This window comes from Pogonomyrmex barbatus, unplaced genomic scaffold (genome assembly GCF_055798465.1).
Source record: "Pogonomyrmex barbatus isolate J1 unplaced genomic scaffold, ASM5579846v1 scaffold6, whole genome shotgun sequence".
NCBI classification, from domain to species: Eukaryota; Metazoa; Arthropoda; class Insecta; order Hymenoptera; family Formicidae; genus Pogonomyrmex; species Pogonomyrmex barbatus.
Genome location: NW_028297160.1, coordinates 6,641,372 through 6,667,637, shown reverse-complemented (window position 1 = coordinate 6,667,637; position 26,266 = coordinate 6,641,372). Strand labels below are relative to the sequence as shown.

The 26,266-nt window shown below is 40.2% G+C and overlaps 1 protein-coding gene across 2 annotated transcripts; it reads right to left on the bottom strand.

Moving 5' to 3' along the window:
- Window positions 1-5,582: 5,582 nt before the first annotated feature.
- On the bottom strand, window positions 5,583-26,131 carry slmo (PRELI domain containing slowmo). 2 transcript variants are annotated; one of them, XM_011632442.3, is made up of 5 exons: window positions 25,645-26,113; window positions 24,959-25,127; window positions 19,376-19,462; window positions 6,707-6,880; window positions 5,583-6,276 (listed from the first exon to the last, which is right to left on the bottom strand). In XM_011632442.3, exons 1-5 carry the CDS (start codon window positions 25,674-25,676, stop codon window positions 6,214-6,216), a joined length of 525 nt encoding a protein of 174 aa, XP_011630744.1. In that variant the 5' UTR covers window positions 25,677-26,113; the 3' UTR covers window positions 5,583-6,213. The 2 variants fall into 2 exon arrangements, with proteins under 2 accessions (XP_011630744.1, XP_088938930.1); XM_089082804.1 differs by lacking the exon at window positions 19,376-19,462 and having other exon boundaries at window positions 25,645-26,131.
- Between the last annotated feature and the right edge of the window lie 135 nt (window positions 26,132-26,266).

The window sequence follows — 26,266 nt, the reverse complement described above, 5'->3', positions numbered from 1 at the left end:
CGTCAGACGGAAATCGGCCGTTTGCAAACCTGGTGCAAGCTTACGGATCGCATCCAGGGTTAAGGGGCTTGCTCCAGAGTCTGTGAGCCAAGGAGGGTGCGGTCGCTTGCAGCATGATCCTCCCTAAGCCGAGGCTAAGAGGCTATTAGTTAGCTCTGCTAGCTGCGACATAACCCGTAAGACTAACACGGTACTTACACCTTCCTGCCTCGTCGGGATCGTAGGATATTCAGCCAGCCAGGCTCTTCGCGTATGTTTGCATGGCGGTTGTCTACGCTGATGGTGACTCCTGAACACGATTAATAGTAAGGAATGAATATCAAACAAGCTAACCGCATCCTCGCATTCGCGTTCCATCCGGTGCATGAAATTCCATTTAACCAGGATAATAAAATGTGCACAGTGCAGTGTAAATAATAAATGTATGCTGATTGCGTGAATTATATAAAGTAGAATAAATATGGAATAACGTATGACGCTAATGATAAAAAATAATATGTACAAGATTAAACTTAACCGTGATATGTATAAACGTACGTAATTCTTTATATCACGTTTTATAACGTTACACAAATGTCACATTAAGAGAAAATTATATTTTTGTCAAAATATTTAATGACTTATAAAACTCTACACATCTTTCACAAAATTTCTCTAAAATTTCTAAAAGGAGAACTAGTTTCTAAAGATCAAAAGTTTTGTTTTATCTTGCAAAATTATTTCATTTTATTTATAATTATTAAAAAAAAATGTATATTCTCTGGAAAGACAAAACAAAAGTTTACCATAATGGTATACTAGAATATTCTGAATGCATAATTTATTTAGCTACGTCTAACGAAGAATATATTATTATAGGCATCCATTAGTTTAATGGCAGCCGCCTGTGGCCGAACATTTTATTTTCTAATCCTCGACGGTGAAAAATTTTGCGAGGTCGGCGCAGTGTGTTGTGGACACGCATATGTATGTTTTGCAAATTTAGTCTGTCGTTTCGTCAAGGAAAAATTTTCACGATTCGAAATAAAGAGCGGAAAATGGGTCGCCTGTGTGCGCAAATGGTTGCGTATTAATTAAATTAATGGATAGTCGTAGCCGGTGGCAATGGTGGGTCATTGGGAATATGGTCGTAGTCGTAGACCATGTGGAACAATACGCGCACTGTCCAGGTAACGCGAATACACGCCTTTTTGTTATTGTATTTTACTGTTTCGATCCTTCCCTTTTACCATTCCGAAAATGAAAAGTCACACGATGTCGTAAAGTGTATATATATGTCGTCAACTGTATATATATATCAAAAATCATCAGAATATTGAATACTACTTTTATTGTTTTTCACTCGTATCGTATTGCTAAATTTTAACATATTATAGCACAAAAATTAAATAAAACACATAATTTTAATAAAAGGATATAAAGCGAGAAGTAAAAAAAACCACATTGTGTAGAAAACACAGCAAAATATTTTATTTGAAAATTATTTTCATATTTTACATTATATTTTCTATTATATTTTAATATTTTACATTTTAGTGTTATCAAAATTTGTCGCCGTTCGTTTAATCTCAAGGCTCGCCGATCACGTTGACGTGACAAAGCAAACATAATCGACGCATTTGTCGACTATGTTCGCACGTATGGCAATAAATTTTCGTGCACCGCATGTTCTAGGAAGTACTTTCCGGGGCACGTTTAACAGGGGTGCAAGCGAATCATGGTAGGCCCGATAACAGGCAAGCATGGGGTACGTTAAGTTTCGAAACAAGTACGACCGTAAAAGTTTGCCAACTTCGAGCCAGTTTCGACGCTGGATGATGGTGATGGTGATAGTAGTGGTGGTGGTGGTGGTGGTGGTGGTGGTGGTGGTGGTGGTGGTGGTGATGGTGGTGGTGGTGGTGGAGATTCGTGGTAATGGTGGCGGCGAAACTGGCATTAAATATGAATCATAAAAGAAGCATAAAGATAATTGTATGCTAATAGGGCAAGCGTATGCACCGCGTCGTCCACGACGGCTCAACGTCTCCCGTTATTACTTATGTATCTGCTTTACAGTGAATACCTATGTGCTCGTGTAGCTGCGACGCGAGACAATGTCGACGTTAGCCAATTTCGTACGATCAATTTTGCCGCAACTTATCTACCGGTGTGCCCGGGAAATGCATATACTACTTAAATTAAAGATCACTCGTTCGTTCTTCGTGGCCGCCGTTCGCCGATGTTCGTCACGTTTAGCAATTATTTGTAGTCGCATCGCCGTTATCTTCGTGGTTTTACGATGAGGAGAGACTTGAACGCCCAGAACGTAAAATAGGGAAATCCGATTTTAATAGTTGTACCGTCTGTGTGTTTTCACGGAATGACCTTTTTACTGGCACCTAAAGTATCGTCCGATTATTGCGCATGTTTAAATTTCGCGTTTCTTTGTGGCAACCTTAAACTTTTGTTGCGTAGACGATAAACGATCGGAGGAAAGTCCGAGTAAAAAATTACTTCTTGATATTAAAAAGATTCGTGTAATCTTGTTAGATATTCCAAGGTTTCCCTTTCTTCCCTCTCGTTTGCAGTATGCATTTCTCTTTGAGTTTCTTTTTGATAGGGAACAGTAGCGAGGAACTAATATACAGAGGCAATTTTTACGATGTAATATCGCAGACGTTCTGTAATAATGCTTCGCCTTGCCTGTAATACTTTAGAGAAGCATGGCACGATCTCTTTGAAGCTCGCAAAACTTTAAATCTTTAAACAGTGTACGCGAACTCATTAAAAGTTCTTTCTCAGAAAGGATAAAACGGGATGTATTGACGAAGTTGGTTTAGAAATACACCGAGTTTGCGAACATCGGGTTTGCGGCCAATTCTCTTTATCTACTGATGCAAGTAAAATAAGAGCTTGACGGGCAATACGGAAAGATAATCCGTAAAAAAAGGGAAAATCTTCCACGTTAAAATTATGATCTTTCTTAAATTATTGGAAAAAATGTCTCAACTGCACATAAAAAAGGCAACGAGATTTTAATAGCGAAATGCGTTTGGCATTTTTCCAGAATTTCCTTGGACTAGTAAAATGCAATCTCTCCGCAGATAAGAACTTTTCGAATTAAATATCAAAACGCGTATTACTTGCTGCACACAGGGGGGGAAAACTTTTTTCCCCTATCGACCCTAATTCTACAAACGGAAATGATCGAAGCACGCAGAAGTGAGTTCTCGAAACTTTTGAAAACATTTGAAATAAAAAAGAAGCAAGTCGTTAGAACTTTTCAGGGCGTGAATGACCGATCGAATAGGTGGTGTATGGACTCGCGTGGGTCGATCGAGTTTATTATTTGGAAGAAAATTGACGCTGCGCTTTTGCGACCGTCGGCGCTGAGCGGCGCAACGGAGCAACACGGGGGGAAAATAAGACGAGCGCCAAGACTGCGGTGGATGGCTTTTCACGAGGTCGTGAATCGGCAACTGTATGGAGGATCTCCTTGACCGTTTGCTAGCTCTCAGAGTCGATCGTTCCCGAGAGCTTTTACGGGTTTTGACGAGAGCGCGCCGTCACGATGTGTAAACCATGAGACCGTTCGACGATTCTTCGAATTTCACCCTCTCCCGGGAGAACCGAGAGGAATGGGGATGAGATTCGACTGTGAAAGGCGAATCCTTTTTACGAGCTCGGGTACATACGCCCGAAGGTCGAAGGAACGAGAACGATGGCACTCGGTGTCCCGAGTTCCTCTATCCGTCTCCTCGCTGCAGAGTCTTCTCATTGCAGAGTCACGAGAATCCGAAGCAAGCAGCGAGACGCTTTTTGATTTTCCAAAAACCGCACATGGGAGACCTCTCTCAAGTATTGCCACTTCGCCTGTATTGTCTCTAATGTAGCATTGTAAAGTATTGCAATCTAAATATGAATAAGGCAAGACGCGCGGGCTTTATTCGCGATACCAGAGTAAATATGTAATACGTAACATATATATCCTGGCTGAACATGTTCAGCATCACTGGCCGATCCGGAATTGTCGATGCTGCAGATGAGAAATTTGGAAATTTGAATCAAATTTGTGAAACGTATATAGAACGGAGAGAATGCATTTTCCTTTTTCGATCTTACCTTACCTTACTTTAACTCGTTTAAATTCGTCCATAATAACAAGTAATCGAAATCATAACGTAACATAATTTGTAAATCGAATTATTCAAATGACGATCGTTGTTTGCAAAAATCTAATTTATTAACATCTTTTTCACAGCATCACGTGAAAGACCTTGACATATCGGTCAAGGTGGTCTACCAATGTCCGCAATACTCTCCGCGAAATATCTCAATGCCACTCTCTCTTCTCCGGGCATTCGCTCGGCTTAACTACCTTTCGAGAGTGCTTGCGCCAAGCCATAGAGTACTTCCACGTGTGTAGCACACAACATAGCGCGAGAAATCGATTCATCATTGAAGGATCGGACTCGACATTCCTGGCAATCTCTGATTTCGAATGGACTGAAGTTTCGATCGGGTCATTGTTGCCGTCGAGAGACGATTTTCATCGGAAACGGTTTCATGTCCTTCAGTTTCGATCGAAATCACCAGGTTGGCCGCGAACGACTACGATCAGAGGCGAGGAGGCCAAAGTAACGTAGGACGGACAAATTTGACGCGTGGTTCGTTTGGTGGTGGTATGTAAGAGATAATTGATGACGTTACGGTTCATTGCTGCCCTCTCTGTTACCCGACGCAGACAAATATTGACAGCTTCCGATCACAAAGCGGTGAGCAGTATCCTTTGTACGCGTCCCCACGCACGCGTCCCCAGTGCTTGTCTGCTCGGTTTTCCTATCGAACCGCTGAGCTCGTTGGTAAATCAACGTCCGCGTTCGACGTGCATGTCGACTTTCCTAAATTAAAGCGTTCTGGCCCGCGCGTAGGCCGTACATAAATTCATCCCCTTCTTTCCCTTTTCGTTCGACTTTTTGATATAAAAAATACCACTTTCGTCCGGTGTTTCTTTTATTTTTAGCCAACAGAGCAGTTTCACGTGGGTTTCAATTGGGATTTAAAAACAATCGGTGGATTTAAATCGACAGGTCACACTGGCTGAAAGAACAAATCATCGATACGAAAAAAATATCGGTAAAATCGTGAAAGTCAACGTGAGAAAAGATCGATGTGACTTATAAATCCTCGGTACGTCGACAAAGTGTCAAAGAGAAAACCGCGAAATTAATTAGTCGCGACAACGGTACAATTCTCGGATGCAAATACGCCGATGCGTCAAAGAGACCACGCAGTGATTTCGCGATGTAAGTTGCCTCCTCGCCGCGATCAAAGAGGTTTGGCTTCTCGCTGAGGAGGAATGAGAGTCCGGCCAACATAGTTCCAGGAAACATAGTTTCGCGAAAGTCTGTGTCTGCATTGTTCGTCTTCGGCCAGTCAATGGGATCGTTCGCATGTTGAGCTTGTAATAGGTTTCGTAGGACGTACTCGTACAATTTACGTCCAAGCAAAAGTAATTTGCAATAACAAATGTAATAAAAAAAAATAGAATATAATAAAAAAATAGAAAGCGTGTGGGAAGGTAGAAAACAAAAATTTGTGGATTTCATAAAGAAATTGTGTCTAATACTTATTAAAACTTTTTTCAATTAAATATTTTAAATTAAATTAATAAATTACATATAATATTGACAATATTATTTTTTGAATTCTCTAAATGGTGGAGGTCGTCCATGTTCACGTCCACGTATTTGAATTGGCTAGATAAATTCATGATAGATACATCACGAATCGGCGATTTGCCGACAGATGTATATGAGATGTATAGGTTGAAACATTGGAATTATTGCCATCCCACTGCTGTATCAACCATTGTACTTGTTCATTTGAGTTAAACTTACGTATTTTCGTATTTCTATATCAGTCGTGTTATCTCGCCCGTTCAACCGATCCTTGCAGGCCTGGACCCAAGTGTATGGTTACAGAAGCGATCGCCCTTCAAAGGGAACGTTCGTTTCCTACGAACCGGTTAGTAACAAGTTTCGCAAAATTCAATTAGGCGATCTACGTGGCCCGCGGCGAATCATCTGCTCGTTTCTGACGAAGCCCGGGACGTTAATGTTCTTCTGATCCGCGTAATCGTTCGATCTAGAAGTTGCCGCTCCCTATCGACGCCGGCGCTCGTGTTGTGCTGATAGCGGCAGTTCAGAAGTTTCGCGACGGCGGCTGGGCCTTTCAGGCAAACTCCTTCATCTCGGATTCGAGCTTGTTGATCACCCATTCCAACCCTTGTCGGCCCTCAAAAAAAGATTACATGCATGTGTGAAAAAGTTTGATCGCGGAAACGTCATTGCAGCTGATGTCATTCATAAACTTTTATGAAACGCACGGGCGCATCACCGTTATGAAGCGCTTTTTATGGCGAATCTTTGACAGACTGTTTATCGAATTGAAAAAAGTACCAATAGCATGCAATGGAAAAATTTCTATACGGATAAAAATCTATGATTTTCTCGAGAAAAAGTTTACGCATCTTTTTCTTCTTTTTATTCAATCATAAAAAACTTTTCTAAACGTTAATATGTCGTAATTCATATTGAATAGTAAATGAAAATAATTTATAAAAATTGTATAATTTTTAACAATATATAACTTTGTCAAATTTTTAGAAAGTTGTATATACAAACGGAATATCTAAACAAAAGAGGACTTACTTTACTTCACTTACTTTACTTGCATTGAAGGAAATTTTTGAAGCTAAGAGGTCTTCCATGTAATTAGTCAGCGGTACCCCCCGGACAGTGACCACCGCTTCTTGCGTGAGTAATGTCTTGGAAGGGTCCTCTGGATGAGGTGTATATCTGACAGCTTCGTCTACAGCGATATAATTACCGAAGGTTAACTGTAAAAAGTAGCAATAGTTGATCAAATTAATACAAATATTCATAAAACATTTTATTGAACATAATCAAGTAAAAATAAATTCTGGTATTTTTATTCATTGAATAAACATAGATGTTCATTGAATATTATATCATTATCATTGAGAATATCATTGAAATAATATAGCTATATAGATTTTCCAACTTTGATAAGACACACGTGAGTTATATTATCAAATCTGTCATATTACGAGATAAGAAACACATTGCTTAATACATTCGTATTGCCATATATTCGTATCATAAATTTTGGTCGCTCGTATCGATTATTGTGTGCAACTCGGGGGGTTAGTAACCCTCGAGGTAGATGGGCAGTTGGAATTATCGAGATGGAACGTTATCACGAAAGTGACGTACCTTTGAATAATCAATGCCACTAAACAAGCAAACGAGTCGGTAGTGACTCCCGTCACAGAGAAAAAAGCGTACCCTGCATTCCGCTTCCATACCTTCCATTACGATATTTTTTCTTCTCTTTTTTCTCCTTTTATTTTGGCTCTATTATTCGACGTAAATTTCTGAGCTATTTTCAGAATTATTATCTTCTCTTTCCAAATGACTTGGACACGACATTTATTTGTGGCGATCTAAATTGATTTTTCGATGTCCATCATACGATACATATTTTATTTGACAGGACCAATAGAATTATTTTTTTATTTTCTCCAATATAGCGTCCATCCGGTGTAAATATTCTATTACCTCGCTTGATTATATAAATCCATATGGATATCGAAAATTCTCGTGCTCTTTTTATGCGCGATTCTAAGACGATCCAAAGGTAATATTCGCGCAACGAGTTCTACGATATCATGTTGCAATAAAAACTGCCGAGTTCACGAAAGATTCGCAGCGATAATGCAATCTCAGGTCAAATCACCATTTTATATATATATATATATATATATCTCGTGATCTCACAATGCGCCACAGCGTGTATGTGTTAGAAACCGAACAGGTAGCTGTACAGACCCAGATGTATATAGCACGCCGCAACTAATCGAATACGTAGAGGAACGTAGAGTGTAACAAAACCGGAGAGTCGCGCGCGCGTTGGAAGACTATCTCGAATTCATTACAGTGCGCCAGTGCGTAAATACGCGACGCCAAAGCGACAAACAGCACTCTGCGGAGCGATGCGCGGCATGCTTTTGTTGCAGCGCGGCATACCGTTGGTAGATGAAGCCTGTTAGAGTGCAGCGTGCGTCGCGTTGTCATCGCGTGCGGATTTGTTTCCCGCCGCGAGAGAAACAATCACCCACGCTGCGACGATGGCGAAGGGGATGGGAACGGGCTGAGAGGGCTGAAAACTAGCGCGACAACTGGGCGCCTCGAGCCAGTTACCCCGAGGCCTAAAGTTTAATCTGTGTCGCTGTCATAAAATTTGTACCTAGCTGAAACGTATTTGCTGTTGGTACCGTAGAGCCTTCGTTGTTGCAAATTTGTGGCGGGAAAATCGGCCCCGGATTTCGATTTTTCGCTGTTATTGGCGCGGGTAAATGTATACGCTTTTAGACGCTGTTTGATCCAAAAATTGCAGCTGTATTGTAGTGTTGATTGTTTACTTCGTATATCTTTAGTGCTGTGACATGATCTAATCTCTCTAAAATCGCATCTTGATGCAGCTGGATAATCATTTCGAGAAAACCTCCGTTTCGATATAGCTTTAATTAGCAAAGTTTAAGTTGACATTTCTTCACTTGTCATGTAAAGATGTACGTCAGACCTCAAATTGATATGGTCAAAATTTGTTAATAATCATTATAATTTTGCTATGGAAATCCAGTGGAAGAGCGTGCACGGTCCTAAAATGGTCCTAACAACACGTAGACAAGAGGCCAGAGAACAGTTACTCATTATGAGCTCCGGTCGAGCACCATCGTGGCATCGTATGCCGTGGGGTAGAACAATTGAATCGCAGGGGCGCAATACGTTTCACGAGGAAATTAACGCCCGCGGCACATTGTGCGAGTCCGCGACTATCCCAGATATAGAATGGCACAGTGTTGTACCCTATGGACTCCACCATATTGGCAATCAGTGAAGCCGACTGTGTTACACCGTGGTCAATTCGCCGTTCAACTTTGCCTCGCGCCGCGCGCGAGTCGGTTTCCAAAGCGCCATGATCCACAGACGTGAAAGAAGAAACGAAAAATTAACATTACGTCCGCGAGCTGCTGCGTTTCACGAGGCTCACGGTCGGCGAGTCAGGGACAAAGACGTCGATTAAATCCGAGGGAAATGAAATTTCCGTCGGCAGTATAGACGCTACATGTGGCCGTTGCACCACTGTTCATGCACCATATCACTGTGAAATTCGCGAAATTATATCGACGTCAGAAGTCGATCCCAAAGCGCCGATGTAATCCGAGTTTCGCGTGTTATAACGATCTCGCGATATTATTCCGGTCTCAACGGGTAGAAAATAATTACTCGCAAAATCGTTTGAAAAATAATAATAATTACGATATGCTAAAAGACGGGATTTATATATTTAGGAAATATTTAAATATACAAAACGCGCAATAATCAGCAAGAAATATAAGATATTAAATTTTGTTATTTAGTAATGCATTTCTCTGAGAGTTTCCGAATCCATTCTAAATATAGTATACAGGTCATGGAACATGGGAAGAAAGGCAAGGTTCGTAGCAATTGAAGAGCTGTTACTAAAGTACACGACTGGTTATCTAAATAAGATACTGTTATTGTACCGCAGCCGCAACAAGCCTACCAATGTGAAATACTAGTATTGTTGTTGCCAGTATTGTGCTCTGTACTTAATTTTCTCTCGCGGAAAGAATATTACAATCGCGCGTCGAGCACATTCTATTATTTCTCGACTAATAACATCCAATTTAAATATTTCGCTATATTTCAATGTAATTATTCCAATAACTTAATTAAACGAAGCTATATTTCTCGAAAGTCACGTAATTAATCATCGTTCCCTTGGAAACGACATCTTTGTTGCTTATAACTCAAAATATTAATAATTTCCTTCGAGCATTTAAAGAAATAGCAGAAATACCATTTTGTTTTTTGCAAAATATCTGATAATATTCAATAGCTTAACGCTGCACAGGGGTTTATGCATGGAAAAAGGTGAACGTTTCAACGACGAGAAAAAGATAAATGGAAAGAGGTGTAATTGGTGAGACGAGAGATTCCATTGTCATGTCTGTGACGGGATGTAATCGCACTCCTATTGAAACGAATTTTTTAACCGCGGCGCGAAAAACGCTTCGCTTAATACCAGGTAGAATTACGGCAATCCGGTATTATATCAAAGAGCAGTCGCTTGTCTCTTTCCTTCGGTTCCTATTCCAATTCTCTTCAATCTCAAATAGTAACCAAGTGCACGAAACAGAAATTGTTTTAACTTCTGATTTTCGAAACATTTCGGCAAATGACATATGTAAATATTTTTTTGCATGGATTGAAAATTGTAAGCCTTTAAGCGCGCATTTACAGCATACCATAGCTGCGAAAATATTTTTTCGCGAATATAAACGGATAATAAAGTAACGGGCGATTGAAATACGTTGCAAATACGTTCCGTCGATTTCGACTCACCACGATTTTTTTTTATTTTTTTTTACGAGGATTATCATTTTTCCATAAAAATTCCTGTGTCAGATGTATATGCTAATAGCGATGCTATTCCGTGTACGCGAAATCCGACAATCGTATTTAATTCCTACCGAATCTTCCCACGAAACAAGCGTGTTTTCTCAGTGCCGAAATAAATTCTTTCTCCATAAATATTTAGAGAAGTTTGCTCGCATTGCGTGCTTTGAACAACGAACGACTTCCTCGTCGTCGAATGTCATCAGCGTCTTAGACAGCGTCGTAAGCAGTCGCAAAGGCAGCGGACCGTCGCAGAACAAACCGAATTTAATCGTGTCAAGCGAAGCGATCGATCAACGATTCCCGTCAGCTGCGAATCTGCGTTGATGCCGAAAGTAATTAATTTCGGTCTCTTTTTTCGGCGTGACCGCGAAGAGCGGTGGTGCATCGTTGTGCTGGCGGCGAGCGACGTTACGCGATGCCGCGGGTGCATCGGCTAATTGAAAATTTTTCTCGTCAGTCGCGCGTCGAAACCGATGTTTGCCAATCGGTCCGCCTCTCTGTGCCAAAACCTCTCGTTTGCTTTCCATTTACCGGCGAGCGTTGCAACGCGGCGGCCGCACCCGATGACGCATCAACTGGGAGACGAGATATCTCGGACGATTTCTGAATGGCCACCACGAAAGCATCGTATCGATTTTGCGCCGGCATTTATAGCAAAGTGAGCATTTCATACTTTATGAATACAATATCTTTCTTTCATAAACTGAATTATGATGCAAAAACGAGTAGGAGCTAAAATAAGTAGAAATTCAATTTGGAAGTTGAAGATACTCGTTCAATACCAAGAGATTCAATTGCTGGTACATGTTCTTCCTAAAAATAGAGAGAAAAAGGAAGAGAGAGAGAGAGAGAGAGAGAGAGAGAGAGAGAAAGAGAGAGAGAGAGAGTGTGTGTGTGTTTATATAATCAAAAAATACTTTGCAATCTATTTTATCATTTCAAAAATATAGTATGATCACTTTTGCTAGATAACATAAATAATATATAATATGGGAATACACAAATAATAAATTAATCTTTCACATGGAAATATTATCAATGTATGCATGTGATTGTAATGTACATATCCATTTTCCCACAGTAGGCAGAGAAATATTAACTTAAACTTTGCTAATTAAAATCTCGTCGAAGGAGAGGTTTCCTCTGGTAGGCACAGTATGCGTCTCTCTACTTCTCGATCGAATTTCCTCGATTCCGCTTCACCCTTTGGTATTAGCAAGGGAGAATGGAAGACTGCAGAGAGTAGGGAGAGCCGTTGTGTGGAGTGGAGGCTCTCCTTCAGCGTGCACTCGCGAGTAATTAGCATTGCCGCATAATTGAGAGGACTTTGCGGATTTAGCTGCGCAGGCTGCATTGTTCGGGGCCTGGTGTGCTCGCAATTCGCCCATACCATCTGATGCCTCGAGAGGGTTTCGCGGCCGGAAACCCAAATCTGCCGAGCGGCACACAACTCTGGAAGCTGGATCGACCCCAACGCACAATTCGGACGTTTCCTCCGCGCGTGGTAATCGTCGATTTCAGCCGATTTCGCCGTTGCTGACAAATCGATATTAGATCGCGTAACCGAGAACTTCTAGAGCGCTTGCTCTCACACTCAAGCTAGCAAGATACACGGACCGTACACTCGTAAGGTGCGTATTTGTATTTTCTAACAGGATGATCGAGAACTCGTTTTAATTGAATCGAAATACTTTCTAAATGGTTTTTTTTTTACATCTGGCATATTAGTACAGAATATCGCCAAAATCTCTGAATAAAATTAACCGAGCGAGAGATTAAATGCACACAAACCCGCGAGACAAACGTGACCAAGGCCATTCATCACTCCAAAACGACGTGCTTATAAAATCCTGCGGTATCATCCCGGTGATTCGGAAGAAAATTGGGGCCCATCGAATCCAGATGATTTAAGCGCGCGTCACCGAAGGGTTAATACGCATCGGTTCCCCGCCGATCGCGGGGCGGGCTTTCCGGGAATCCCGCAAAAACAGAGACCCAGTAAATCAATCAAGCACGCCTGCGTGTAAGCAGGGATCGCAATACGTTGCCGAGCATGAAGGAAACCGGAACGATATTTTAGCGGCAACGACTCGTGTGTATTTCCCCGGCTAACGATCCCTCTGCCCGCGCGGCCGCCTTCATCGCCGCACGAATTTCTGTGCGCGAGCGCGAAAACACCGAGACGCGAGCGAGATGAACGAAGAGAGGAGAGTAGCGCGACGTCGGCAAAGGGGATGCTCGACCGCTCGCCATCGAGGACGAGAATTAATAACGGACGTGCGCGTATCGGCGATGTATTCCCGGCTCGTACTCGCGGACTCCCCGTGGATTTGGATGATGGAGGATCCCTCCCGACCGGTCCCGAGTGAACAAGGGCGAGAAGGGACGACAGAGAGGATGGCAGGCGAGAGGGAGGGTGCTTCGCTGGACGTATAGGCGACTGAATTATTGTACGTGCGGTCCTCTAAATCATAAAAACAACAAATTGCACGCGGCTCAACGCGCGCCATAACGCCGCGCTGCACGAGAGAGAGGGGCCACGTGTTTCGCACACCTCTCACGACCACGTATATACATTTCCGCGGGGGTATTTATATGAATGCGAGCGGGTAGCGCCAGCACTTTTCGAACCGATTGAAATATAGAATCGGCGGTCGGATTTCCTGGGTGGGTGGATAGTTTAATGAAAAATGGTAACTTCACGTCGCGTCGCGGAATGAGCTCCGGCGGTCTTGTATAGTCGTTCATCCCCTTTAACCCGCCATCCCCGATGCGATCTGTCGTCTCGGACGGGCTGCCGAAATATACATCCCTTTCGCGGTCCGCTCTCGGCTCGTTTGTCTTTGTTCCGTGGAATCTAATTGATGTACCGGATATAACTTCGCTTTATCGTATTAGGTACTAACAGCTGCGCTATTTACTTTTGCACGCGGACTATAACCGTGACGTTTACGTTTGACGCTTTGATACGACGAATGCTGGTTGGTAGCCGCATTACGTTCGTCACTGACGAATATTACATCTTGTTAGGGATTAAAGTTATCAATTACAACTCGATTTTCTCGGCAGCTTCTTGCTTCTAATGAGACTGGGTAATAATCTCGGTAGCATTTGCCAGTATTACTGTCCCGAAAGCATAATGGGTTAAGCCGACAGTCCAAGATGCCCCATCTGCGCGAGCAGCGCGAGAAAAGGATGAATGGATTTAAACAGGCGCATATACGCGATTAACGTTGTGCAAGCAGACACGTGCAACATACGGTCAGCTTGCAGAGCCCGCGCTTGTTCTATAATCTGATAATATCCGGTCAGTAGCAACGGGAAAATATTTCATCATTTTTGCGCCGTCGCTTATATTCACTACGAAACAATGACGCCCGCGAATTCCCGCGAGGCGCCGGGGCAGACCCCGTATCGCTGTAAATTAACAATATGCAATTTTATAGCAGCGCAATATTTGCGACGCCCGGACAGTGCAGTATTTTCATTAGCGCGAGTTTAAGCGGACCGGCGCGTAAAACACCTTGCTCGTAACTATCACCAGCGCCGTGTAACTCACCGAAAAAAAAAATAGCGTTTTATTTTCAATGTTCCCGTAACGGTGTATCATCGCGGTTTTATCGCGCGGCAGTGCACCCGTAACCGGACTGCAAATGACGATGATTTTGACAAGCCGTAAAATAGCTACGCTAACATTGCAACTTTTTACCGTCCACCATATTGCGACGCAATAACGCTTGTTTATATGTGTCAACTTAAGCATTAGCGGGAAAGAGCTTCAAATTCCATTACCTTAATTGGATTCTTCGTGTAATTGGCTTGTGGACAGTGTCAGTCTGTTTATCTCGACAAAATAAGATTTGCTTCATCCATAATATATGACTTTAAAATAAGTTAGATAAATAATCGTAAGACTATTTAACACATAAAGAGATCTCATATTAAATATAAAATGCATAACTGCAACACATTCTATGCGCATCTTTGTCAGTATTACCATTTAATGCTAATTTATGCTATTGTCGTATGTCGTAGATAACGGTAAGTCACATGAGTAATCTCGTAAGGAGGAACATCAGCGACATTATTATGGAAATCCGTACAACTCGGGCCGATTCGATTATCCCGAGATGAGAAGAAAAAGACTTGCGATTGTCGTATCAACCACGTGGACCGCGATTCCTCCATGCGGAATTAATAACCAATCGCGAAAGTAATCTTCTGGAGATAATGCCGACTTACGAAAATCGGCGCGCGGGGATCCGTCAAACCCTCCCCGTGCGTGCGTGCGTGCGGGCGGCAACTCCATTATTCCAGGACGTGATCGTGATCGTCTTAATAGTCACGTGTACCAGGTATAATCCTCGCGGACGATATCCAGCTATCCCATTATATGTTCGGTCCTATAACGCAATGCAACGTGTACCGCCCGTGTACTTAGGATCAACGACACAACGGCGTATCACGATGCAACGTATGCGTTGCGTATGCATCGCGCCGACACAGCCTAATCCGATAAGGGAGCTAAATTGCTAAAAGACATATCTCTTCACCCGTAGGGGTAGGAGAATTCGATTGGTACTGGTTACACCCCGACTGGATTCGACCGAGCTCGAATCGTCCAGCGTAATCTTCTCGAAAATATAACACGTATAACGTGCACGCCTGTCTACGTACATGCGTACATGCGCGGCAGGTAACGTAAACTCATCTCGAGAGGATTGTTCAATTTCAGTCTGAGCTCGTCTCTAATGCGGCAAACGCGTCTTAATAAATTATTACGATTAGCAATCGTTAGAATCTTTAGAATCGTTAGAATCATCTTTAAAATATAACCATCTTGACGAGATGCGATATATAGGCAAAATAGAAACGTAACTAAATGTAAATAGGACGACGTATTCAGTCATGACTTGTCGAAATTAAGAGTACGTAGATAAATTTAAAATTACATTTTTGATTGTAAATCTATTGAAAAATACGTAGTGGCAAGAAAATAAATGGCATAGCGCGCGTCTGTGGTGGTCTAGTATGATAAATTTATAATACGATATCGCGTAATATAAATATTCCATGACACATGTATCTCGTAGCACGACACAACTGACATTCTCCGGGAAAGTTTCTAGTAATGCTTATTTTAACATGAATTTAAGTCCTCACAAAGCACGTTGCGTTGTGGCACCGCGGAAATCCTGGAGACACGCCAGCAAATGAACAGTGCATTCCAGGGAATTCGGCCAGAGCCTTAATTGCGGAGACGTTTCCTCGTTGAGGTGGAGGAGGATGGCACGAACAAGAAAGATGACGTCGACTCACTCAGCGAGCGGGAAATGCAGTGAGAGACGGTCTCATTCGAGGCATCAACTGCATGCCGTTCGCAGCATTTCCCCGGTGACGGCAGCGTGCGCGCCGGAATTTTCCTTAAATTCACCTTCCTTCCTCGTTTCGCACTTGTTGGATACTTCGCATAATGCACACGATAACGTATTTCGCCGTCTTACGCCACAAACTCCCGTGGGACGGCCTTGCGTATATTATACGTGACGCATCCGGCGTGAATAAAGGTGGCAAGATTGCACCCGTAAAACGATCGATGAGCGGATAAAGGCGAATTTATTGCGGTGGCACGACGTCTGCGGTATTCACCTTCGGATTCGAAGCGGAATCGATCATGCGCGACTGCATCCTCCGCGTGTTGTATACGGCTTTCCGCATTAATACTTCAGACGCTCCGCGATTTGTCTTTGCCCGCCGCGTATCGGTTTACACGCGGCACAATAGCGGTACACCGTTTGCCGCTTTTATGCGATTTAATGTATCACCCTTTTATATGTCGCGATGTGTGCCTGGCAGAGAAATAACGCGGCCCGCCGTCGCTCCACTTTGCTACATAAATAATAAAAAATGGCGAACCTATTAGCCACTTTGCATAACCGGTCGCTATCCCGGTATCCTCCATCTTCCTTCGTATACGATTGAATGCAAACTTATAATTCATCGTATTCTTATCAGTCATCGATAAACATATGAACAATGAATTGCCGTTAAAATACCCGCGCGTATATAGCTAATGGAATTGCTACACCGACCTTCGCGAGGCGATTTACTCTCGCTCGATCATCCTATTCAATCATCCCATCAGCTATCCGCGCGAGTATATCGCTCAGCAGGCGCCGATTACCTCCACTTGTAAAAGCACCCTCTCGTACGAATTAGCCGGAATCGGAACGTACGAGTGCGATCGTCGGTACATAATGTACTCGCACGGATACATACGGAATCTCGATGGATATAAAAGGTCGACGTAACAGCTCCGCCTAGATATGGGAAGGGGGAGGCTTCTCCTTTTGCTTTAAGCCACCTGCGGATCGTTCATCATACCAGTAATGCATCTACCGCCCCGCGTTTCTCGTGGTCTCTTTTCCGTCGACGAAGCGGGGGATGATCTTCGACGCGAACGGGAGAGCCACGACCAATGCCGTGCCCCCCCTCCCTCCCTCCCTCCCTCCTCTTCTCCTTTATCTCCTTCGGTTTGCCATATCCCACCGCCGTTTCCCTGACACCCCACCTGATATACCCCGCGTCGAGAAGCTCCCCCGAGCTATGCAACCCCCCGGTAATGCGCGCATCAATAACCTATCATATCCAACCTTCTGGATACGGTGGTGGCGTGCATCAGCTCCCTCCCCCCTTCGACACGTTCGCCCTCCCTCCCTTTCCCCCTGCTCTCAGACGCGTCGATCTCTTCGAGCTTGCAGCCAGATACTTTTCCTGAGGGTCTTTACTATGCATACTCCTTGGAACGGATGTTATGTAAATCGAGACTCGAAAATCGTTTTCTGATAGCGGCCACGGAAAAAATCCGCGATTTTGTGTCAGCGCACTTCCATCCGAAACGTGTTGCATGTACGACTGGCCGAACCGCGTGGAACTCGCAAACTTTTTTATTATAATCCGCATATTACGAGAGGTATTGAAAAATATTAAGTTTCCAAGTGAATTTTCCAGACACGAACGCCGCATGAAAAACTTTAACGTAATTTGACAAACTTGCTCGTTACAAAGCGAGCCAGGAATAGTAATTCGCCTCGACCAACTTTTAACTATCCATACGATATGAAGAAAAGAGAGCGTAATAAGAAAAGTCATCCTCTGTAATCTATTTCATTTGAATATATTTTATATTCTAAATATATGTGAAAGGATGGGTGTGTGTGTGTGTGTGTGTGTGTGTGTGTGTGTGTGTGTGTGTGTGTGTGTGTGTGTGTGTGTGTGTGTGTTATATTTTTTATTGCTATATTGATATTGTATATTATGCCCAAATTTAAATTTAACACAATATCTAAATCAAGAAGAGGGACATTATTTTAAAATATCTGTAATATTTATGCGCAATATTTTTATGCAATTTTCCTTTCTGAAGCTAAAGGAAAAAAGAAAGATGAAGAAGCAATAAAATACATGAATCGACAATTTCAATATACGAATCATATAATACATACTATGAAGGTCGTATGGTAAATTCGGCTATCAACGAATCAATAGACGCGAAAACAATAAATCGGAATGATAACTTTAAATCATTATAAAGCAAGTTCATTTATTCATAACATTTGCATCAATTTCACTAGCGAAATATGTAAAGAGAAACAGCATTGCGGGAAGAACGCTTTTATTACGCGCTAATGGAGTGACCGCCCGGCATTCTCTCTTTCTTTCCGGGCGACACTCTATTAAAGTGCCATTTCGCAACAGGGACCGCGACGCATTCGCAATTTCGTTATGGTCGAAAAATCGCCCAAAAATGCTCACTTCGTTATCGCAGAAACGAGAAATCATATGCGATGCGATCGCCGATGCGTTTCGACGCGGCGCTTCCGTTGATAACTGACCACCGAGTACGAGAATATTATTCGATGGACATACGCATCTATGTAAAATTATTAATATTCACTTATGCTCTCTCGAAATCGAAATTTTGAAAAATTTTGAAAAATTGAAAACAGAAACGATCAGTATTCAGGTTCATCAATGATAATTATGTAATGATAAGTGACGTCAAATTCTTAATACTTTCATATAACGTAATAATATGACGGCTTAAGGCCAAATTGCGAAATCGGACACTGATGCTGCCAAAAAGTCATTTCAGCATATGATACATATGCGCTACTCTGCATCTAATTTAGGATCGCAAATTGAATCCAAATGTAGCGACGTATGCAATTACGAATATGCAATTATGAATAAATCTGCAAGAGAAGGGACGGTAAAAAATATTCCCATTAAAAAATTCAATGAAAACCGCACGAGTAGCATAGATTTATACAATTCTAATTAAACGAAGCAAGCTATTACTGATAGATATTTCGGATCCAATGCTATTCTACGCATACCGGAAACATGATCGGAGATATTGGATTACGGTTAGAGATGTCGTTTTTGTGGTGTGCGAGTGCTCTCACATCACATTGCTTGCTTTTATGAGAGACATCAGCTTACGCGAGGCTTACGCGAGAGGAAATTTTCATTTTATTAATGTCAATCGTTTTTTTTTTAAACATGAAACGTAAAATATCTAAAATTATTTTTATATTATATACCAATTATATACATTGAGAAACCGTTTATATTAGTGACAAGTCAACCGCCATGATACATTAGCCGTATTTTCCAGCCCATTTAATATATAACCATCGCAGCTATTCTGTGATGCAAAAAAATGTATCGTAAATTGCACGAAATTGCATCATATCGTTGAATCGCGGGAAAGCACAACGGTTTTTCAACCCATTTTCGAACAAAGAGTGAATACTTACATTATGTGTCCTGAGGATCATTTGTCTATTCACGGGATCGACCTCGCTGCGTTCGCTGGCATAACACAAGTTCGCGTAGCCGATTAACTGTAAAAATAAAAGAGAAAACGTGCGCTCGCATAATAAGCCTTGGCATCAACGTAAAAATCGTGTTCGTGTAAAAAAGAATTTCGCATCATTTAAATGTAGTTCCGGCAAGAATTGGCTGGCAAACTGCTAAAAACCGATTCGGCCACCGATAAAAATCTCGGAAGTGCTATAGACAAGCACTTCCGGTTTCAAAACTTTCCGCGTTGAATTCAACGATAAAGCCTTCCAAACTTCAATGGCATGTTTCAGTCTTCGAGAGCTACTTCGGCTCGATTTCACGACTTTTCATAGTGTGCTTAGTAGAGCGGAAAAAAGAAGTGCAATAAAATCGTAATAATTCGTGAATTATTTATTGCAACGTAATATAACAGATTAAATAAAATTAATTTTAAATTAATATATGACAACTTTGCAAACAGCATTGCTTACGATTCTATAACATGTCATTCTACATGGTTCAATAATCCACCAAGTGTAAACATTCCTCATTATAATATATAAGTTATAATTAACCCCATATTTAATTATTCCGTTGGCTATTATTGATGCATTACAGATTAACATTAATAAGATATTATTTTCAGAAATTACAGTAGTATTCACGCTCAATATGCGGAAGGTAACAACGAGCTTTTATGGAAATACACCACGTATTCATATCAGCATGTTATACGTACACAGGAATTAAACAAACAAACCAACATTTACACGAATAATGCTGAACTCTATAGAAAGCGATAAGCGATTATTAATTGGTTCTACGTCAGAAGGCGTGCACGGTAATTAATTTAACCGCCTACAGCGGACGGTTGCATTATTCTCGCTCTCATAACTATACGAGAAACGTAAATATCCTAAATTTATGATATTTATTTAATCATCATAAAAAAATATATCTAAGTTCCGATAAAATTTCAAATCTATAAAAAAATCATCAATCATAACGAATTGACATTCTTTTCACCGAAAGACATAAGGCCGAAAGAGATTAATTATAAAATGTTGTCAAATGAAAATAAGAGTTATCTCCGGTGACAAAAGATCAATCAATCAATTTTATCTTGCATTAAAATTTTTTTACATATTGGTAGCAGTTTAACGCATCGACAACTACTTACGTTTACGAGCAATCATTAGAACTGATCAGCGACGATACATAATTCGAAAGTGTAGATATCGATCTGAAACGTCTATCCCGACCGTGAAGAAATAGAACACCGTTCTCCGTAAGTTTGCGTGGCGACGCGATATTAATAACAAATTAGCATGAGTAATTAGGTAATTAGAAAGACGCTAATTGGACTGGCACGCTAAGCACACTTTAATTATCGTTCCTCGCCGATTAATTATGCATATTCTAATTAGTCGCACGAATAAACCGGCCTGCTTATACGAACCTTCTGCCGCCAATTCGAGCGTTTCGGGCGAATGGGCACGATAAGTGAACTTTTCTCGCATACTTTTTTTCCAGAGCGCGTTTCGTTGTCGAGTGCATCCGCTAATTACTCGGATAGCACGCTGGCAGATGCAGCACCGGGGGCGTTGAAAATGGTGCCGACGAAAGTATCGCGGTCCGAAATGGTCCTTCGCACTTTTCTATCCGTTAAGTAATCAGTATTTAAATCAGTATTTAAATATTGCAACTTTTCACGGTAACTATATTCTATGGAATATTTCAAAAAAATATAACCATTACATTTAATCCGATCTGCTCAAAACGTATATACATATATCTGTGCTAAATTAAATTTTCAAACAATTAATTGAATTTAAATACCCTACGAATATTATCGTTTTTCCTGCTTTTTAAAATTTAAATTGTATTTGCGTTTTACGTTGTTCAAAAAGCCAAAAGCTTTTTTTTTTCCTTGTTATTCTTTGGTCATAGTTTTTGTGGTTTAATTATTTAACAGACAAATATGCATTTATAACGGTAATAAAACGATAAATATCAAAATAAAAATATGCCAGGATAAAATCCAGCATTTCGATAGTGTGAAACAATAGAACTTTAAATCTTTTCAAGTACAAAGTAAATCTTTCGAAGGAATTTCTTATCATCAGATATTGGGGGGGGGGGGATCTCTTTATGTTCTTCGAACATCTTGTATATGATACCATGAGTAGAGGCATTCGAACCGTTTCACAACAAAACGGTCCGGCGAAATGGCCGAGCTTATAGAAAATCTGACGAGGAAGCGATTCACCGGGCCGAAAGGGGATTCGATGCCCTGGAATTCCTAGTATTTCGAAAGTACCATAGGGTAGCAAAGGATTGAGAATCCGAGAGAGCGGAGGCTGCTGCCTGAGTATTCCAGAAGGCGGGCGCATCTGGCTGGATGATTGCCAAACGGCGTAACATTGAGCGCGCTCATTATGAAAGTTGATGCCAGTGCAGATGTTGTTTTGCAATTCCCCGGGTCCTCGGCACCTTCTTTTTGCGCACGTTTGTCGAAAGTTTCGAATTTCCGGATCTCCGCGTTGCCGCGACGCGCCGGCGGAGATTGCTAGACTGGGGTGAATGGCGCGAGGTTTTTACCGGCACGCCACGGGCGATACCAGAAAGAGGTGAATGATTCTGTTAGGTTGCTTCATGGATTGATTTCTTGTCGCCCGCCGGAGATCAGTGCAACATCAATTTTACTGTGCGAATCACCGTGAAAAAGCCGCGCCAACCGATAAAATTACGCATCAAGGTGCAATATCAAAAATTTTTTTACGAATAACAGAAATAAGAAACTTATAAATATAATGGTGTTGATTCTCTAAAAAATTATTATGCAACACCGATATATCTGTGTAATTAAAATATGAAGAATCATCGATTGATAAAATGGAATTATCAGAAATTGTACTAGTAAAAATTATCAGAAATTGCATGAGACAAAAGAGAAGATAAGATGACAAATGATTGATAGGCTATACACCTCTTGTGCCTTTGTTTATAAAAAGAAACCAAAAGCTGATGCAAATAAAAGCTGATGCAAGTAAAAAAAATTTGTATACAGATCACGTTCCATATAAACCATAATAAAAAAAGCTTAAAGCCAAGTTATATAACTTGAAGGAAAATAAAACTCATCGTAAATTAGTGAAAATTTACATTTGAAAATAATTCGTAAATACTGTTACGTTAACAACTCGTTCATGCAAGATTTCACTTGAGAAGTCAAACGTCAAACAGCATGCTAGTTACGTAATCGTAAATAACTAATGTCGTAACGTCTGCCTCTGTTCAAAGTTCACTTTCTCACTAAATTAAGAAATTTCAGAGACTAATATAAATGTTATACCCTACTTCAGATTGATATTAAAGTAAATGCTAAAATCTCTAAAAGTATATAAGTTACTAACAAAACATTAATACTAGACATCGTATCGCACTTTCTGAAACTTATTTCAATTCAAGGAAACGCGCAAAAGTAGTGGCATAATTTCAAAATTTAAGATTCTGACACAAGAAATTTATTTAAAAGCTATTTAAAGAAGAAAATAAAAAGTTTAGTAATAATATGTTTAAATATAAAACAGTTTTTTTTTATATTTATGGTTGAACACGTAATATTTACAGAAAAAAATCAATAGATAAAATTTATGAATCTATATCAAAGTAATAGCTTTCTTTCGTTAAGTATGTACCAATAGCATAGTTATGTGACTTTGCACATTACAAGAAGTTAGAAGAATAAATTGTAAAGGTCTCTGAATAATCGGCGCAAGTCGATAACTTATTCAAGCATTATTAGCGGAGGACATCGAATCGCGAAGGTCTCGAGAAGGTCGTCCGATAAGTTCGTAAATGAAACGGTTCGTAAATGAAACACGTGCCGCGAGAGCGCGCCAAAAAAATCGATGAATCGAGCTGTAGGTAAGTTTCACAAGAATGACGGATTCACATCAGTCATTAGATTTGTTTTCTATTTCTGCATTGGACTATACTAAAATTTCTTTTCTCGCTTTCACTGAACTTCAAACAACACATACAAGATTACGCTAATTCAATTACAGCAAACAGACCTATTTAAGTTTAATGAACTCACAAATCCAAATTCGATGCCAACGAACATTCACATATATTTATACATTATACACAGCCATACACATATGTATTTATGACAATGCTACTCAACAGCAACAGATAATTTAGATAATACCCCAATTAGAGAGCAATAGATTATTTAAATAAGATACCAATTTAAGAACAAGACTCGTATACGTCTTTGGTATGAAAGAAGTAGAATAATAAAATCTAATATCAATTTTTTTACTTACACCTAGCTTTATTACAAAAGTTGTCGATAAGTTCTGGCAAAGAGTTACCGTCAATTCGCTCTGCGCATCTCGCTCAGTAAAATCAACGTGAATAGCGACCTTGTATAGTAGGTCAACATCCACGTGGTTACATACTGAAAGCTCATAGTTACGTTCAGGAATGTTCTTTATAACGACATTACATATGCGACCGGTTGGTAATTTTCTATCATAAACAGAAAGATTCTTTGCGAAGTCGTATAATTAGAGTATAATTTTCTCTTGTTAGCCATCAATTAGGTACGACTCCGAAATCCGAGCAATTACGGGGAATAAATTACAAAAAACAAAATTTGAAGAAATATCGATTTTCGATTTTAAATATCTATAGCAATATGGTGTATAAAAGCAAACTTTTATTGTAAAATCCCCAGCTGTGGCTTAAACCTATTAAATATTTAACACATTATTGGATTATACATAATTTAATGTTCTTCTGAATATTGCTAGGTACAACTTTCTTGAGCTAGCTTAATCTTCTAATTAAAAAATATCTTAAAGATTGGTATTTATAATTTTCCACTATCACTTTATAAGATACTATGGAGTATTCTATACTGTAACTTGTTCTGCATTATTCTATAGAATGTCATAGAAGACTCTGTTCTGACCGCGAAGCGCGTCTTAACTTAATCGATATTTGTAAAAGCTATACATAAATTACAGAACTATAATCTTCAAGAATATCAATATATCCACTTGATACTCAGACAGCATTTCGTAAATGGCACGTGACAGTATACGTAATAACTGGTAGCGATCTCATGTTCACGTCAGCATTGTCAGGGTCGATATGCTGGTTCAGCATGTTACAAATATAGTATCGAAATAGATGAGTGAAAAATCTTGGAATATTATATAATATATATAATAAAAAATATTTCTTATTTTTTTAATAAAAATTTAACTTATATTGAATATTTCGAGTAATATTTTCATGTATTTTATATATTTCAATATACAAATAATAAATATAAGAATTTTGTATAAAAATATAATTCCACTATTTCATTTATTACAACATTATCTGTAAGAGACATAAAAAAATTGATGCAATTCTACAGACCCGCAATACCGCAATATTAAAGGTTAAGTCAGAGGTTAGGTTAGAATTAAGCATGCTAGAGCGTTATCGGATTAACGCGGCAATATGACAGCACGTGGAAAAGATGTGGGGCTTACCGCTTGCGTCCATTTCGGAAAACCCCATTGGGTAGAAACAACGAGTCTATGGGTATGGAGCACACCGTCAACTACTTTTCTATCGATGACATCCGCTCCAATAACTGAAGGCACCATAGGATTCGGATACTTTCTCCATGCAGCCTGAGCTACTGTCTCCCAAGGATGACTGTGAAGAAATTCATTAAATTTATTTTCTGAGAAAAATCGCATCAAAATGTCATTCTTAAATTAATTAAACATTTGACAAAACTATTATCTCCTGTTTAAGAAAGAAGTAACGAAAAGTAGGTACCACTACGAAAACTAGGTTAAGACAAATTGGATGTGTTAGGAACTATAGACTGTTTTAATATCATCCTTTTTTTTTTTTTACTCTTGTAAATACAAAATATTCTGTAGATTTTCGGAAATCAATTTAAAAGGACAGATAAAAATAAATGGCATGTCAGCATGGCTTTATATTTTGGAGATAACCCACGTCCATCGATTGCTCATTTCTGGAGGTGTAACAGGTGTAACGAGAATGTGTAAGGAGAGCACGTAACGTAACCGCATTGCGGTTTTTTAGACGAGATAAAATCCGACGTTTGAGACGTCTGACGAATTGTACGAAACAATTGCGTCAAGTAACGGAATGCACCGTTCAGCGGAGTATTCGCCCCAAATAATCACTTCGTACTCACTCGAAGATATGCTCTGATGTCCAGATTTTCATAGCGTTACGGATAAGACGAGCGACACTGCATGTAGAGCGAGTACTGTAATTTAACGTGCGACACGTGAATAAGAATAGGTTGTGTGATCTCGAGTGTCAGTCGCGCGTCAGACCGTCTTCGAAGATGTGTGATGTAAGTGGGAATGATCGCTATCAGGGCCACACAGTGTGCTCTATCTGCTTGCCCCGCGATAGCAACGTCAGCCAATAGTCGATGATTCACGTGCAGCACACATCATTGGTCGATTGTGTGATGGGCAGCAATGGCGCACTAGTTCAAATATTCTTGTTTTTTTTTCTTTTATAGTTGAAATAGCCGTATTAAAATTAAATAGATATAAAGTTTAACAAAAAACGAGATAAAAAATTTTAATCTGCAGTGTAGAAACAGAAAACAAACCTCACATCGTTCATTGATACACGATGTCATTATAATTGCCATAAACGTATGATTTTTTTTTGGAAGGCGAATTTTATTGTTGTCAATTGATACAAACAGCAATTTTTTGCGTTAATGATTGCTTTTTTAGATATTTTACAACTTAGAATCCTCATTTTTGATTGTGAATTATTTTTGAAAAAATATTAGA

What these genes read in the sequence shown, in the direction of transcription:
- slmo (XM_011632442.3), bottom strand. Translation starts at nt 25,676, where the DNA reads ATGAAAATCTGGACATCAGAGCATATCTTCGA. An exon ending in ACATCAGAGCATATCTTCGA is followed by an intron (nt 25,128 to 25,644) that starts GTGAGTACGAAG and finishes ATTTCTTCACAG; the next exon opens with TCATCCTTGGGAGACAGTAG. An exon ending in TTTCCTTCAATGCAAGTAAA is followed by an intron (nt 6,277 to 6,706) that starts GTAAGTGAAGTA and finishes TCTTTTTTTGAG; the next exon opens with GGCCGACAAGGGTTGGAATG.